General features: G+C 46.1%; 1 protein-coding gene across 3 annotated transcripts in view; it reads left to right on the top strand.

Moving 5' to 3' along the window:
- SCAI (suppressor of cancer cell invasion) overlaps positions 1 to 16,586 on the top strand; it is a 247,948-nt gene that overhangs the window by 222,207 nt on the left and 9,155 nt on the right. For all 3 annotated transcript variants that reach the window (XM_033962135.1, XM_033962134.1, XM_033962136.1), the window contains exons 14-16: positions 7,346 to 7,418; positions 14,714 to 14,887; positions 15,880 to 15,980. In XM_033962135.1, the coding sequence (XP_033818026.1) occupies positions 7,346 to 7,418; positions 14,714 to 14,887; positions 15,880 to 15,980 (348 nt within the window). The remainder of the gene's footprint in view (positions 1 to 7,345; positions 7,419 to 14,713; positions 14,888 to 15,879; positions 15,981 to 16,586) is intronic.

The following is a 16,586-nucleotide window of genomic DNA, read 5'->3' on the forward strand; positions in this document are numbered from 1 at the left end:
ATGAAATAATTATGAGGACTTTGCAGCTGTTTATATATAATTTATTGTATACTTCCAGGTAAACACAAATGTCTTAATATTTTCCAGCACAAGATCTTGCCTTAGGTCTTTATAATTGTTGAACTGTGTGTTATAACTTACTATTTCTACCTGGAGACATAGTTCAGTCCTTTTCCTAGCTGTAGTTCACTGTTGTCTTTGTTATTGCTGGCTTAAGTAATGCTCTGTTATCACCATGCTCAACTTAGGGCTCCTTTTACAAAGCTGCAGTAGAGGTTTCTATCATGGGTCAGTGAGATAAATGCTTTGCTGACACTCATACAGTTCTTATAAGCATTTACCTCGCTTGCCCAAGGTAAAACACTCTATTGCAGCTTTGTAAAAGGAGCTCTTAGTTAAGGAGACAGGCAATTTCTAAAACCTTCTTCATTTCATTAAATGAATTCCAGTGGCGTATCTAGGGTATGTGGCACCCAGGGCCCATCATTTTTTGACACCCCCCCCCCACCCACCCTCCATGGTGGGTAGGCCAGCAATGCTTATAAACTTTATAAAACACATTATTATATTTTTTTATAAAGCACATATTTTAACTGAACTCTCTGACATCCTCAGCCTTTCCATTCACAAAAATAGAAGGAAGAAAAGTTCCCATTTCCTGCTGTCTCATGTCCCCGGCCTATACAATATTTTTCTTCTGCAGACCCTTCAAAAGTCTGACCAAATCCTCATTTCACTTGCATTATAAAGTACTGAGGATGCCATCTCTCCCCAATCCCAGGTCCTAAAGTCTGAGACAGTAGCGCAAACTGCCCGATTCAGGAAGAAAAATTTCGATTCAGCCTATTTAATTGGTTTTTCGATTCGATTTTTCTGCCCAGTTGGGTGATTTTTTTCAAAAATCCTGGTGGGTTTTATAGCTTTTTCACCCCCTTTGGCTTCTCCTAACCACACTGGCGCTGTGGTGTAAATAAAATAAAGAAACAAAAAGGACTTTTCCTCTCTCTGTTAAATCCTAGCTCACGTTTGCAATCTAACACCAGCTCTGGCAGGATACACGTTTCAAGTCTGACATATTGTAATCATAAAACAGAAAATAAAATTAGTTTTTCTACCTTTTGTTGTCTGGTCATTATTCAAATTTTGTTGGTCCCAGGCTCTGGTTGTCTTCTGATCACTTGCTTGCCAGGGTCTCCTTCTTTCTTCATGCTAACCATCCATCTGCCATCTCTGTCCTCCCTTTCCATTTCCCTTCCCTCCCCAGGAAGTCTGGTATCTTTCCTTTTTTTCATCTCTCTCCACAGATCCACCTTTTCTTAACTACCCTTTCATCCGGCATCTCTCCCTCCTTCCCCACCACCCCAGGGCCCACCATCTCTCCCTTTCTTTTCCCAATTACCCTCCTATCCAGTATCTCTATCCCTCCTCCAAACCATCCCTTGTGTCCAATTTCTCTCCCTTTCTGTTCCTTCCCTCCCTAAATCCCATGATCCATCATCTCTCTCCCTCTCCTCTATTTTCAGACCCATTATTTCTTCCCCCCAAAGTCTGGCATATGCACATCTCTTTGAACACCCCCTTCCCTCTGTGTACTTCTACACCAGGGTCCCCCCCCAAAGGCATGTCCCCCCCTTGAAGGCCTGCACCCCCTTGAAGGCCTGTCCCCCCCCTTGAAGGCCTGTCCCCCCCTTAAAGGCCTGCCTGCCTGTCCCCCCCCTTGAAGGCCTGCCTGCCTGTCCCCCCTTGAAGGCCTGTCTCCCCCCATGAAGGCATGTCCCCCCCTTTAAGGCCTGCACCCCCCTTGAAGGCCTGCACCCCCATAGAAGGCCTGCACCCCCCGAAGGCTGCACCCCCTTGAAGGCCTGTCCCACCCCCCTGTCCTCCCCCTTAAAGGCCTGCCTGCCAGTCCCCCCTTGAAGGCCTGCCTGCCTGTCCCCCCCCTGAAAGCCTGTCTCCCCACATGAAGGCTTGTTCCCCCCCCCCTTTAAGGCCTGCATCTCCCCCTGAAGGCTTGTCCTTCCCCTTGAAGGCCTGCACCCCCCCGAAGGCCTGCACCCCCCCTGAAGGCCTGCACTTCCTTGAAGGCCTGTCCCCCCCTTGAAGGCCTGCCTGCCTGTCCCCACCCAAAAGCCTGTCTCCCCCCCATGAAGGCATGTCCCCCCCTTTAAGGCCTACACCCCCCTTGAAGGCCTGCACCCCCCGAAGGCTGCACCCCCCCGAAGGCCTGCACCCCCCCGAAGGCCTGCACCCCCTTGAAGGCCTGTCCCCCCCCTTGAAGGCCTGCCTGCCTGTCCCCCCCTGAAAGCCTGTCTCCCCCATGAAGGCCTGTCCCCCCCTTGAAGGCCTGTCCCACCCCCTGTCCCCCCCTTAAAGGCTTGCCTGCCTGTTCCCCCCCGAAAGCCTGTCTCCCCCCATGAAGGCATGTCTCCCCCCATGAAGGCATGTCCCCCCCTTTAAGGCCTGCACCCCCACAGAAGGCCTGCACCCCCTTGAAGGCCTGTCCCCCCCTTGAAGGCCTGCCTGTCCCACCCCTGAAAGCCTGTCTCCCCCATGAAGGCTTGTCCCCCCTTTAAGGCCTGCATCTCCCCCTGAAGGCTTGTCCCTCCCCTTGAAGGCCTGCACCCCCCTGAAGGCTGCACCCCCCCAGAAGGCCTGCACCCCCCCGAAGGCATGCACCTCCTTGAAGGCCTGTCCCCCCCTTGAAGGCCTGTCCCACCCCCTGTCCCCCCTTGAAGGCCTGCCTGCCTGTCCCCCCCTGAAAGCCTGTCTCCCCCCATGAAGGCATGTCCCCCCCTTTAAGGCCTGCACCCCCCTTGAAGGCCTGCACCCCCCCGAAGGCTACACCCCCCCAGAAGGCCTGCATCCCCTTGAAGTCCTGTCCCACCCCCCTGCCCCCCCCCTTAAAGGCCTGCCTGCCCCTCCCCCCCCTGAGAGCCTGTCTCCCCACATGAAGGCTTGTTCCCCCCCTTTAAGGCCTGCATCTCCCCCTGAAGGCTTGTCCCTCCCCTTGAAGGCCTGCACCCCCCCCGAAGGCCTGCACCCCCCTGAAGGCCTGCACCTCCTTGAAGGCCTGTCCCCCCCTTGAAGGCCTGCCTGCCTGTCCCCACCCCAAAAGCCTGTCTCCCCCCATGAAGGCATGTCCCCCCCCCTTTAAGGCCTGCACCCCCCCCCGAAGGCCTGCACCCTCTTGAAGGCCTGTCCCCCCCTTGAAGGCCTGCCTGCCTCTCCCCCCCCTGAAAGCCTGTCTCCCCCCTGAAGGCTTGTCCCTCCCCTTGAAGGTCTGCACCCCCCCGAAGGCTGCACCCCCCTAGAAGGCCTGCACCCCCCCGAAGGCCTGCACCTCCTTGAAGGCCTATCCCCCCTTTAAGGCCTGCACCCCCCCAGAAGGCCTGCTCCCCCCCCCGAAGGCCTGCACCCCCTTGAAGGCCTGTCCCACCCCCCTGTCCCCCCTTAAAGGCCTGCCTGCCTGTCCCCCCCTTGAAGGCCTGCCTGCCTGTCCCCCCCCTGAAAGCCTGTCTCCCCCCATGAAGGCTTGCATCTCCCCCTGAAAGCCTGCCTGCCCGCCCCACCCTGAAGGACCGCTCGCCCTCCCCTCCCACCCCCCATCCAGACGTCCGGTTCTTCCCCTCTGGCCTCCCCGCACCATTAAGAGTACCGAAGCAGCCTTCAGCAAGATCGCAATGTCAGCGATCTTGAGCTGCTTGTGCTGTCCTCCGCCGCGGACCCGCCCCCCTCTTTTGACGTCAGTGGAGGGGGCGGGACCGCGGCGGAGGACAGCATGAAGCAGCGCAAGATCGCTGACATCGCGATCTTGCTGCAGGCTGCTTCGGTACTCTTAATGGTGCGGGGAGGCCAGAGAGTAAGAATCAGACGTCGGGGTGGGAGGGGGGGAACGGACGCCGGAGCACCCCCTCAGGGCTCACACCCGGGGGCGGACCGCCCCTCCTGCCCCCCCCCCTTGGTATGCCACTGATGAATTCTGCATTCAGGTCTGCTATTTAAAACACAGTCAGGTAATATTTAAACAGTGTGATGAATGTTTAAAAAAATTGTATGTTCAGTGCTCCTATCCAGATAAGTGGCAGTACTGAATATATGTGGGCAGGCCTGCCCAGGGCTGGTATACCTATAGCTGCACTCTTCAGCAAATAGCTAAGCTTTTTAAGGTCTAGATGCACAAAACTCTGGTGCTATTCCTCTAGAGTGCCAAAGGAACATCAGTTTTTTAGCGACCAATGTTCAACAATGCAAACTGTACGCACCCTGTTGGTGTTGAGTATTGGTTGCTAAAGGGGTTGGAACTTCCTGGGGAGGATAGCTTTAGTGCGAATGATGTTGTTTCCCCACTGGCTTTTTGCTTTGTGTGTTCTACCATTATGGTTAACACACAGAGATTTGAAATGAGTGCAGAAGTTGTTGGGGAGGGGTCCTGCCCACCCCAAGGCTTAAAAAACTCCTGGTGGTACAGTGGACCCCTCCTGGCCCACCCATCCCAAAGAGTAAAAGAATCCCTGGTGGTCCAGTGGTCAGGCCAAGATCTCCATACCCTTTACCTCCCCACCCCCAACCTCACACGTACCTCGGAATAGGCAGGAGGAATGCCTATTCCCTCCTGCCACAGAGCCCACCCTCTTCAAAGTGGCATTACCCTGCCCCAGCTCAGTGCATCCTGAGAAGCACTGGGAGAGGCCTAAGCACCATAAAAGAAGTTTTTTTTCCTTGTATGGTGCTTTGGCCCCTCCAAGTGCATCCCAGGATGCACTGGGCAGGGGCAGGGCACTGCTATTTTGAAGACAGCAAGGCCCTGTGACAGGAGGGAGTAAACATCCCTCCTGCCTGTTTTGAGATACATTTGGGTGTTGGAGTGGGAGGTGTGTGGGGGGGGGGGCAAGAGTGGGTTAGGAGGTGTCCACTGGACCACCAATATTTTTTTAAACTTGGGGGGGGGTCAGGAAGGGAATCAGGAGGGGTTCGCTGGACTATCAGTGTTTTTTAAGCCTATAGGAGCTGTGAGGGATTTGGAAGGGGTCCATTGGATCACCAGGGGCGGGGGGTGGGGGGGGAATGGTTCAGGGATGTGATTCCTGTCAGTGCCTGGACCAATCAGGCTCAGGTACTGACAGAAAAGTATGAGAGGAGACTACCAAAAGTTCTGAGCTGTCGGTAGTTTTGTCAGTAGTTTTGTGGCCTGTTCTGGGCATTGTAGGGATCTAAGTTTTCCCCTCTAAGCCATGTGTGCACAAGCTGAGCAACTGCATGCACAAAATATTTATTGGCTTGCTTTATTGTGAACATAGGCTGCACTGCATGCATTGAGCTGAGGCTGAAAAAAAGCACAAAGGCCCAGATTCTGTAACCAGCACCATTGTCATCGGTTGCCTTAAAAGCTGCCGCTGATCGCATGTCAATCACATAACGGTACCAGGTACAGAATTGCGCCTCTGGAAAAGATGGGCACTGGAAACTTAGGCCAGGGTTTTCCTGGCCTACATTTCTGGTGCCTACCAATGATGTGAATCACAGCTCCATAGGCACTTTAGGCCACCTAACACCACTTCTGGTATTAGCTGCGCCCACAGTGATGTTAGGTCATTTCAGTGTGTTTTTACTGAGTTTGGGCGCATACTGGTGCATAAAAAAACAGCGCTGTTTAGAGAATCCTGGCCAAAATGTTTTTTTTCATGTGCACATGGCCCAGCAAAAATTAGAGAGAACATTGCCTCCTTCCCACCCAACCTTTAGAATGACTTGCTGCATTAAAAACCAGAAACACAGCATCTCAGCACTACCTTACTTCTCATTAAACTAAATGAAAGAAGTAATCCTTTCTTTTTGTAATTGTTTAATCCTTTTTAAATGGTGGCATTTACATTTTTATGAACTGAACAGAAAAAGGGTGAAGTATACTACAGCAAAACGTTTGCACTGTTTTTATTGCTGTGAGTGGCTAAGTTATCACCTTGTACATTAGCAATAGCTTTAACACTGAAAAAAAAAACAGCCAGCAGAGGGGCAATACAGTTGGGAAGGAATGGGGAGGGGAGGTATGGCCAAATGCTTTTTCCTTAACAGCGCAGCACTATGGATGTGGCTGCTTGGGGGTGGGATTACACAGCACTTTAAGCACTTTTCTGGGATATGAGCCAACATGGGTACGGAATCGCAGAAGATATGTGGAGCTTATGCATGCAGATGCCTAAACTTTGTTTTCTTCTGTTTGTGACAAACAAATGTCTTGATTTCAGAAACACAGGTTGCTTTCCTCCCCCCCCCCCCCCCCCCGTTTTTCCAATTTGGCAAAAAAAATCATGCCAATAGGCTTATAAATGCCTAATTATGCATGAGAGAGTCGCAGCTCAGACAGGCTGTCCTCATCTCCTTCCCATGCTGAGAGATTGCAATACTGTAGTCCCTGGTTTAACCCTGTGGATACCAGGCTCAGATCCTTTTGAGGTGTCTGGGGGACAGGTTGATGAAGCCTTTCTTCCTATGCTAACATTTGCTCCATATTCATCATTGAGAACATCACATGAGCTCAGGGCCAGTGAGTATGGAGGAGAGAAATCCAGAGGCAAACCTGGGGTCATATTTGTACTGGAATAGAGAGGCCGAGGCATGAGTAGGGTATGGATAGGAGGGACTTGTCCGATGAACAGAATTCACGGGGGGTGGGGGGGGTGGCTATAGGGGGAGATAAGTGAGAAGAGATATTGAGTTCTTGCAGAGTGAATGTACTGGTAGGTCAGTAAGAGGGGTTTGAATTGTATTTGGAAATGGATGCGGAGCCAATGAAGTGACTTGAGGAGAAGAGTAATGTGAATATGGCGGCTCTCGTGAAGTATAAGTCGTACAACAGAATTCTACACGAATTGGAGGGGAGAGAGATGGTTGAGTAGAAGACCTAAGAGAAGCAAGTTGCAGGATTTGAATCCTTTCACCACTAGGCTAGAGTACAGAATTCTAGATTGTACATCCCCTAGTTTTTAGTTAGGAGCCAAAGATGATTTCTTTTAGTTGAGATTGAGGACCTTTTAAAGGGGGGTTAATGCTCGGTCGCCATCATTTCCAGAGCAGGAATTTTAAATCTGCTGCTAAAGAATAAAAATGCATTCATGTGTTCATTCTCATTCTTGCTGTCATTCTTCCAGTGGGGCATGCTGGCTGATGTTTGTCACTAGCATGGGATATGCCAATAAACACTTATTGTTATAAGCATTATATATATATATATATATATATAAAAATATATATATATATATATGACAGATATACATAATATAAATCCTTTCCTCTGTAACAGGAAACAACTCATGTGCCATTTTGTTTAAAATGTTATATGTTGCAGAATTTTACAAATCTATTTGGACAACCTCTGGTCTGCTTACTTTCTCCAACAGTGTACCCTAAAGCTTTGCAAGGTAGGGTTTGCTTTCTACAACTTTTGTGCATTGTCTTGATTTCTCTCTGCCTGTACCTCGTCTCAAATACTAGTTGTTATTTGGCTTTTCTTTGTCTTCAATATATAACAGATTTGGTGGTTGCAGATAGGCATAGCTCATAAAGAGTCAGTGAACTTTCAGTTCTGTTTCTTGATGCACCACTATTTATTGACCTTATGGGGGCTAATTTTTCAAAAGGGCTCAGAGGCAGAATTTGACTAGCAAGACTTAAACCTGCTATTTAGGAAGCATAGGCGTCGGAACAGGAGAGGCCACAGGGGCCATGGCCTCCCCATAAATTCTCGATCACTCTGGTTTTGGTCCTCCAACCCACCCTTCTCCCGGTGTTTGCTTAAATCTTCGGGCAGCCACCACACAGTGTCAAACAACAGGCCTGCCCCGGAAACCTTCATACTACTTCTGGGGGCAGGCCTGCTCGTGGATGCTGCACAGCGGCTGCTGAAGATTTAAAACTAAAGCATGGTTGGGGGTTGGGGGACTCGGGAGCTGTTTAGAGGTCGTGCGCCAGGGTGGAGCTCCTGGACCCCCCCCCCAACAAATCAGAGTTCCGCTGACTATGATAGGAAGTATGACTTGGAAGGATAGTGCTGAAAATGAGGGGAAGAAGGGACAGCTTGATAAATGTATGTAGATTTGTAGGCCTAACATCTTAGAGCAGCAAAGTGCGCTGGTCATGGCCAAATTCTACATTTTTGTAATAGAGCCTTGGTAGGATTAATCCTTCAAAGGGCCCTAGACACACAAGTACACTGGGCCCCCAGCTGACTATGCCACTGAACAATACAAAACTAACATATTCCAGTTAATAAATTCCAAAATAAAATACCTTTTTCTTCCTTTGCTGTCTGGACATTTTGTTTTTCCATCATGTTGGTTCAAACTTCTTTTCTGCCTTTGTGTCTCCTGCTAAGTCTTTTTTCAGTATTTGCTATCAATTTGGCTTTTCTCATCTCTCTTGTTTCATTCCCTCACTACACCTGTCTCTGATGTACTGATTGTTCTCTTTTAGTTTTTTCCTCCTTATTTCTTTTCTTCCCATCTACTCAAATGTCACCCTCTTTCTCACCTTATTTTTCAGCTTTCTTCTCCTTCTGTCATGCTTTAGAGCTCCCATTTCTCATCTCACTCCTTCCCCAGCCTCCTAGTCCCTGCTATCTTTATCCACATCTCACATTTCTACCTCTGTACTCACTATCCTCCTCTCACTCATCTCCTTGCCACCCCTCCCCTTGATCTCTTCCACATGGTTCCACCATTTCCAGTTATCTCCTATCACTCTACTCTTGTAGCTCAGCATATCCTCCCTCTCCCCATCCTCCGGGCTCATCCCTTTTCCCTCCCCCTACTGTGGTCCACCTCTCCTCTTTCTCCCCATCCAGTTCTACTCGCTCTTTCCTGTTCTTGCCTACTCCACCCTATTATCCTACATATATCCCTCCCTCCCCTAAGTCCAACATTTATAGCTCTCTCTTCCCTCCTTGTCCAGCATGTCTCCCTCCCCATCCCCAGGACCAACATGCTCTTGCTTCCTGATGGTAACTCATCCAGCATCTCTCATAACCGCTCTGCATCCAGTATCAGTCTACCATCTATCCTTTACCCCACCTTTGGTCCAGCATTTTCCCCTCTCTTTCATTCCCTCTCTCCCCAGAGCTAACTTAAAATAGCTCCAAGGAGCCCTAAAGTCTAGTATCTCTTCCCCTTTTCCTCAGCACAGCCCAATGTTTCTCTCTCTCTCTTTCCCCTCACCTTCCAGTCTGCAGAGGCCATTTCCCACGGCAGCACTTCAGACCGGCTGCCTTGGCACTTTCTCTTTGCTGCATTCTAGCCTTGCCCCCTCCGCAACTTCCGATGCAGAAGAGAAAAATCTTCAGTATGGCTGATAAGAGTTGCTGCCACAGGAGATGGATTTTGTGGATCGGAAAAAGTGTGCGTGAAGGGAGGTGGTGGCGGCAAAGTCGGGCCATGCTGGGACATAGGTGGGAGATGCTGGGCCACAGGGCTCCCTGGAGCTATGGGGCCCAGGATCCAGTAGACATCATGATGTCATTGGAGCAGCGTTTCAGGCCCCAAACTTGGGTCTGAGGCACATGCCTATTGGGGCTACCATTTAATGAGGTCCTGAATAGGGCAAAGCCCCTACTATAGTTAGGGTGAAAAAGAGCTCCTTTTTGTTTCAAAATAACCTAGAACAGAGAAAATGACCAGCAGACACATGGCCATCCTTTTTAACTCTCCTTTTGGCATCAGTTGGTCAGTAAATATGGAAGTGGTGTCAGGGTTTGAATTCATCCACCACTTTGCAATCCGAATACAACAAAATAGTTTACATGAAGTATAGAGTTGATGGTCTGAAACACAATTAGAAGAAAGATGGAGCATGATGACCCATCAGCCTTTGGGTGGTTTCTGGTTGATTTTCCTCAGAAACTAAGGGCTTCTTTTACTAAGGTGCGCCAGCGTTTTTAGCGCACGCACAAGATTAGCGTGTGCTAGCCAAAATATTACTGCCTGCTTAAAAGGAGATATTTTAATATTACATATTATATACGATAATGGAATATATGGTAGGGAGGGATGGGGAGGGGGGAGGGATAAGAGTTTATGTAAGATACCAATGATAGTTTTTAAGTGATGTATTTATTGTTAATGTGATTGAACATATATAACACTTATTATAATCTTGAAAATGAATAAAGAATTATAAAAAAAAAAAAAGGAGGCGGTAGTGGCTAGCGCACGCTAAAACCACTAGCGCACCTTTGTAAAAGGAGCCCTAAATTATTATTTTCAAGAATGGGAATGTTTAAAAATTGTGATAGCAATAATTTAGTAGGGTTGAGCTGTACAAACTCAGAACATCAAAAATACCAGTCCACACATAAGCAGTAACAATCTTTTTATAGAAATCCACTATCTTTGTAGACCTACAGGGGACTAAATTACACAAACATAATCCAACACAAAAAAATATGTGAAAGAAATGTGGAGAAAGAAAGATTTCAGAACAAAACACAGTCAGTCTCATAAAAAAAACACTGCAGCACATATATCACCAGTCAGAAAAAAAAAACCCTCCATAAACAAATTGGCCAGTAATTGCTATATCAAGAGACTTTTCAAAAACGAAAACCCTCCCTGGAACAGTGGACAGTTTGTCATACGTATAATGCTTTCTTCTAATTCTTTAAATATCAAATGGTCATGTTGCTTATCTCAGCCAGAACTTCCAATAGTTGTACCAAAGAAGAAATTCCTCAACAGAAGCTCCATTTCACATATAGCTGCGTCAGGAGGATTCAAATTGCAGTCTCCCGGTTCACACTGTGACTCTCAAACACCACAGCTATATTTGAACGTCACAGTGTGAACCGGGAGTCTGCACTTTGAATCCTCCTGACGCAGCTATATGTGAAATGGAGCTTCTGTTGAGGAATTTCATCTCCCTGTCTCAGGATTTGGTATCTGGCAAATTGTCATGTTTTCAAACCACGTTATACTTCAAGGAAGTTTATTACTGTACTTCTTCAATAAATGGACTTTAGATGAAGTATGCTGGCATATTGATTCCTTGAATGTGACTATGATCTATCATTTATTTAACAAAGCTTTATGCAATTATTTTTGGGCTTGATTTAGGCTTTTATTTTACCAAGGTAATGTGGGCAGTTATGTTGTTTTATAAAACAGATGTCCAAAATGAACAGCGCACAGATTCTCGCACACAGTGACTTTTATTTTAGATGTATTTGCCTTCAGACGTTTGAAAATTGTCTTTCAGACATCCATCGTGCCTTGATATCCAAATGTTGATTTTATAAAGACAGAATATGAATGTCTAAAACTGCAGCATGCCCATATGCCAGACACATAGTCTGGGCATATTTTCAGTGGGTCTAGGGAGGTGCCAAATAAAGATATTCATATTTAGAACTGGTACTTGGTATGTCCAGGCAATGGTGTGGAGAGGAAAGCTTGAACCCAGGGCCAAGGCACCCAGCATTCCCCTTCAGTGATGTGGGGCATTTCTTAGATGCACTCTTCCCCCCCCCCCCCCCCACACACACACACTACGGTACCTTTTCAAATCTTCTTTTCTTCACTGGCAGTGAGCAGCTCTCCTATGTCACTTCCTGGCCCTGCAAACAAAAAGTGATGTTAGAGGAAGTGCTGGGGCCAACGTGATTAGTGGGAAGGGCATTTCTGCTCATTGCAGACAAAGATTAGAAGAGGTATGTGAGAGGAGTACAGTCAAGTTTCCCCCTATTGCTGAGGTGGGGGGAAGGAGAGGTGCAGGTGCCCCCACCAAGATGGCATCCAGGGTGCTCTGCCCCCTTACAACTATGTCTAGGTCACAGAAAGGTGCTCCAATTGAGTAGTTTTCCACTGGAGTCAATAAGGGAAATCGTAGTAGGTATTTTTTTGTCTTTTGAGGGCTCACAATTAAATAATTAGGAAAGAAAGTTACAAAAGAGCTGCAGTGAAATTTGAACCAGCAACTTCTGGTTCTCAGCTGGCTGCTCTAACCATTAGGCCACTCCTTCACATGGAACTCTTATTTGGTCATTTTATAATATGGATGTTGTAATGCTGTCACAAAGACGACCATGTCCCTTGTTATGCTCCATTCATAATTTGGATGTTTCAGTTTGTAAAATGAATGTTAATGCTGGAAGCAACAAGCACTTCAATGTCCATTTTCTCATGTATTTTAGAGCAGACTGTATGTCAGCAGTTTCTGGGCTACAATATATGAGAAATGAACCTCCATATGTGATGTACAAGACTTGGGCATCCATACTCTGAGTTAGATGTTTTTTTTCTAAAGTGCCACTTCACATGTATGTGATATCACAACTTCTCATGCTCTGTCCCCTAGGAATGCCTATGATCAGAACATGTAAAAATATGCACTATTGTTTTGGCATGTTTAGTTTTGGCTGTGCAATTTTATTAAGTGAAGCCTCCTTTAAATGTGGAAAATATTTTATAAACAGTGGGTTTGTTATGCTAGATTTTTGCCATTCACTTGGTTCTTCTTTGCTGGATAAGATTTAAGGATCCCTTTTACTAAGTACATTAAGAAGTTACTGCATAAATTGGTGTGTGCTGTTACCATGAGAGTTTGTGTTAATTTATGAATTAACCCCCAAATTCTGTACATGGTGTAATAGGTTGTGCACACAAATTGGTGCCAATAATTGGCAATAGAGAATGACACGGTGGCTGTTATCCACGGATAGCTGTGGGTAACCCACCAAAATGGTGTTAGAAAAAGTCGTCGTTACCGCGGGTATGGGAACAAGGCCTTTCACTGCCCCGTGGAGTGGTGAATGGCCTTGTCTCTGCAGTTAAGGTCGGGTACCCGCGCGGTCACTGATCAGGCATCTCTTTCCCTCCCTTCCCTTCAACTTATCATGGCGATTTTGTGGTTTTTTTCCGTCTCCCAGCTGCCCGAGCTGGCTTTCATCAAGTCGCGCGTGTCTTCTGAAACTTCTCCTCTGACACAATCAGAAACAGGAAGTTGCGTCAGAGGAGAAGTTTTGGCAGCCACACACGATTTGATGGTTAATTGGAATAGCAGATTGGCTTTGTAACCAAGCCGTGCAAGATGGGAAACAGCAACACAAGCATTAAAACAGTGCACTGAAGATTCATAAATAAAAAAAATAAAAAGAGATGCATAAATTAATCAGTCTTGATTGTAAAACTATGCAAATACAGAGGCTGGTTGCGACATAAGCTAAGAGACCCAATCCCATCAATGGCTGTTTTAAGTCGGCTCCCGATGTCTTGAGGCCATTTCAATGTGTGAGGTGCCCTTTGAGAAGAACTGTAGCATGTGGGGTGTTTGGGCAGCCTGCGTGACTGGAGCTGATTGGATGTAGCTCTGCTGTTTCCATTGTATAGTTAATTGCAGGAAGCTCCATAATGGCAAGCGATTTGGCAGGACCTGAAATTTACAAGTGCAAATACATGGGTTCCCTAGCTACTGGCTCAGGCAGCTGGGAGACTAAAAAACCCCAGAAAATCGCCAAGGTGAGGGGAAGGGACTGCCTGAACTTCGGCAATTGGGAGGGAGGGGGGCTGCTGGACCGTGCACGCTGAAGGGAAGTGGAGAAAGGGTGGGGGGTGAGAGGAACAGACACTGAAGGGAAATGGGGAAGAAAGAGTGGGCTGAAGACGCTGAAGGGAAATGGGGAAGAGAAGTGGAGAGTGGGAGAAGATGCTGAAGGGAAATGGGGAAGAGAAGTGGAGAGTGGGGAGAAGACGCTGAAGGGAAATGGAGAAGAGAGAGTGGGGAGAAGACGCTGAAGGGAAAGCCCTACCAGCTCAGCATCTCTTTCTCCAGTTCAGCAGCTAGAACTTTGATTTATAAAATGACAATTGTACTGAATATTGTTTCTTTTTATACTTTAATAAAAGAAGTTCAGTATAAAACTATTTGAGGCTTGTGTGGATGGGATCAAATGGTTTGTGGGGACAGGTACCGAGCTCGCGGAGACAGGACGGTGACAAACTCATGTGGAAGGGGACAAATTTTTCCCCCGTGTCATTCTCTAATTGGCAATTAACACTTATTTGATTCTAATTGGCACTAATTAGAAGTTACGTGCTTGCACATCTTGGTAGGCACACTCTAAAAACTGGTGTGCATCATTTCTAGTGTATGAATCTCAAAAGGAGATGTGAACAGGGGAGAAGCATGAGCAGATTGTGGGCATTCCTAAAAGTTAGGAATACCGCCCAATCCATGCGCAATGTAGTTGCATTTAGGTCTGGTTTTCCTTGCCTAAATGTTATGCCATGTACACCGCTAAGCATAATTCTATAGAATGTATAGCAGGAGCCATAGGCTCACAGTAAGTGCCATGCTGATAGGTACCATATATAGAATTTGGGCCTAACTGCATGTCTTGTTAGGGAATGGAAAATGGGTGTGCACTGCACCCTGCAGTTAGTGCATTTATTTTTGAATAGTCTTATTTTGTGGTAAAGAACATTTCAGTGTGGTAATAGCAAAGGACAATGCTGGATATGCCCCCAACAATTACACCACCTTGCACTTACCAGATATTACATTTTGCTATTAAAGCACATTAAGTATAAAATGTACTGGACTTTAGTAAAAGGGTCCCTCCTTGTTTGTTACAACATTTGCTATGAAAGGGGACATTTTGTAATAGGTCTCAATTTCCACTTATTCAAGAAACTCTCTTGGAATATACATCATGTTTTCTGTTGCCTTGTAGACCAATCTCAGCGAGGTAGTCTCTTCACGCTCTTTCTGAACAATCCATTAATGGCATTCCTATTTGTCTCTGGACTATCAAGCATGCGGAAAGGATTGTGGGATAAGTGTCAAGAATACCTTCGAAAAATAATCCGGGATATCACACAGTTGATCACCCACTCCCGCTCTATAGGTAAATCTTTCTATGACAGTGCTGGGGCAAGGCCTCATTTTGAAATTTCACTTTATCTTTTTTTTTTTTTTTTTAAATGTAAGGCTCTCGTACCTGACAATGTTTACAACACATACCCCCTCTTCTACAAAGCCACGCTAGCGGCTGCCACGCGGTAAAGGCCCCGAAGCCCATATAGATTTAAAGGGCTTCAGGGTTGTTGCCGTGCGGCTTTGTAAAAGAGTGGGAAAGTTTCATCATATGTCTACAAATGTATTTGTTGAGCAGATCCTCAAAACTTGAGTGGAATACACGCATTTCAACTTTTTTGATACTCTTGCAGATTGTGTGGTGATTTATAGAAAAACTGCATCTGCTAATGTAAATTAAATGATAAACTGTCTATTCTTAGTGTTTTAAGAAATTGTGTGGTGGTCATCTTACTTGGATTCTGTGCTGATTGTGATTAAGTTACCCCTTTTACAAAACCACGGAAGTGGTTTTTAGCTCAGGCCGGCAAGCTGATTGCTCTGCACTTCTCCCGATACTCATAGGAACTCCATGAGTGTTGGGAGCAGCACATCAGCCGGCACTAAAAAAAACGCTTTCACGGTTTTGTAAAAGGGGAGTTTAGTCCCATAAGAGGTAGCACACTACAGATTCCTGTTCTCAAGGATAAGTATGCTACAATTGATTTTACTACTATTTTGTTAATCTTACAAATGCTTTTAAAAAATGGTCAATCACATTTCTACAACTCTTGTATAATCTATCTTTTCATAATAATTTTAATTATCATATATCTTCAGAGCACTTTCTTGGGGTAGAAAATCCAGCTCCCAAATTCAGGTCATGATAAAAATGACAGATTCTGGGTGAGGGTGTAAAGATGCTGAAGGAAGTACATCTTTTATCATTGTGTTTTTCTCAGAAGATTATTTTGCTTTTATTCTTTTTCTTTACACAAGTTCTCCCCACTTGTATTTAATTAATCCTCCTCTTCCTTTCTGCAGACCAGGCATTTCTTCAGTTTTTTGGGGATGAATTTCTTCGCTTGCTGCTAACAAGATTTATCTTCTGCTCAGCAACTATGAGGCTGCACAAGAACTTCAGGGTAGGCATGAACATTGTCACTGTCTATTGCTGCCTTAGAGATGTGCCTATGTAGCAGAGCATTCAGCAGCCATGCTTGAACTGGGAATTAAAATCATTAGTTATATGAAACATGCAAGATCTTGTTCCACCTCCTTACTTGTCTGCTAGTATTATAGCGCACCCATGGTATTTTTTAAAAGTACAATTAAAGGAGGAGCCATTGCGACACATCTGGTCATACTACTGCGGGGTTTATAAAACAAATGAACATCTGTCATAGTGAACAGTTAAGTTAGCATGCTTTTTATCTTAGCCTTCATTAATTGATGACTCCAGGAAGACACAGTTTGTGTACATACTGTATGCTCTTAACAGTTTTTATATGGTGTCTGAACTAGTCAGCTATATAACAAGGGATGGGGAGTAATTTTATAAAGCATTTTTCCAATATAAACCATGTTTATACATGGAAAGTGGTGGTTATAAACTGCATGGCCAATAGGCACCCAAGAGATGTAGTTTGGAGTTGCAATGTATGTGTGCATGCATATTTTATCAAGTATATGTACACATTATACCTTCAAAGTAAGTATATATGTATTCTTACCGATTGTCTGAGAGCCTA

The sequence above is a fragment of the Geotrypetes seraphini genome, chromosome 10 (genome assembly GCF_902459505.1).
Source record: "Geotrypetes seraphini chromosome 10, aGeoSer1.1, whole genome shotgun sequence".
Lineage (NCBI taxonomy): Eukaryota > Metazoa > Chordata > Amphibia > Gymnophiona > Dermophiidae > Geotrypetes > Geotrypetes seraphini.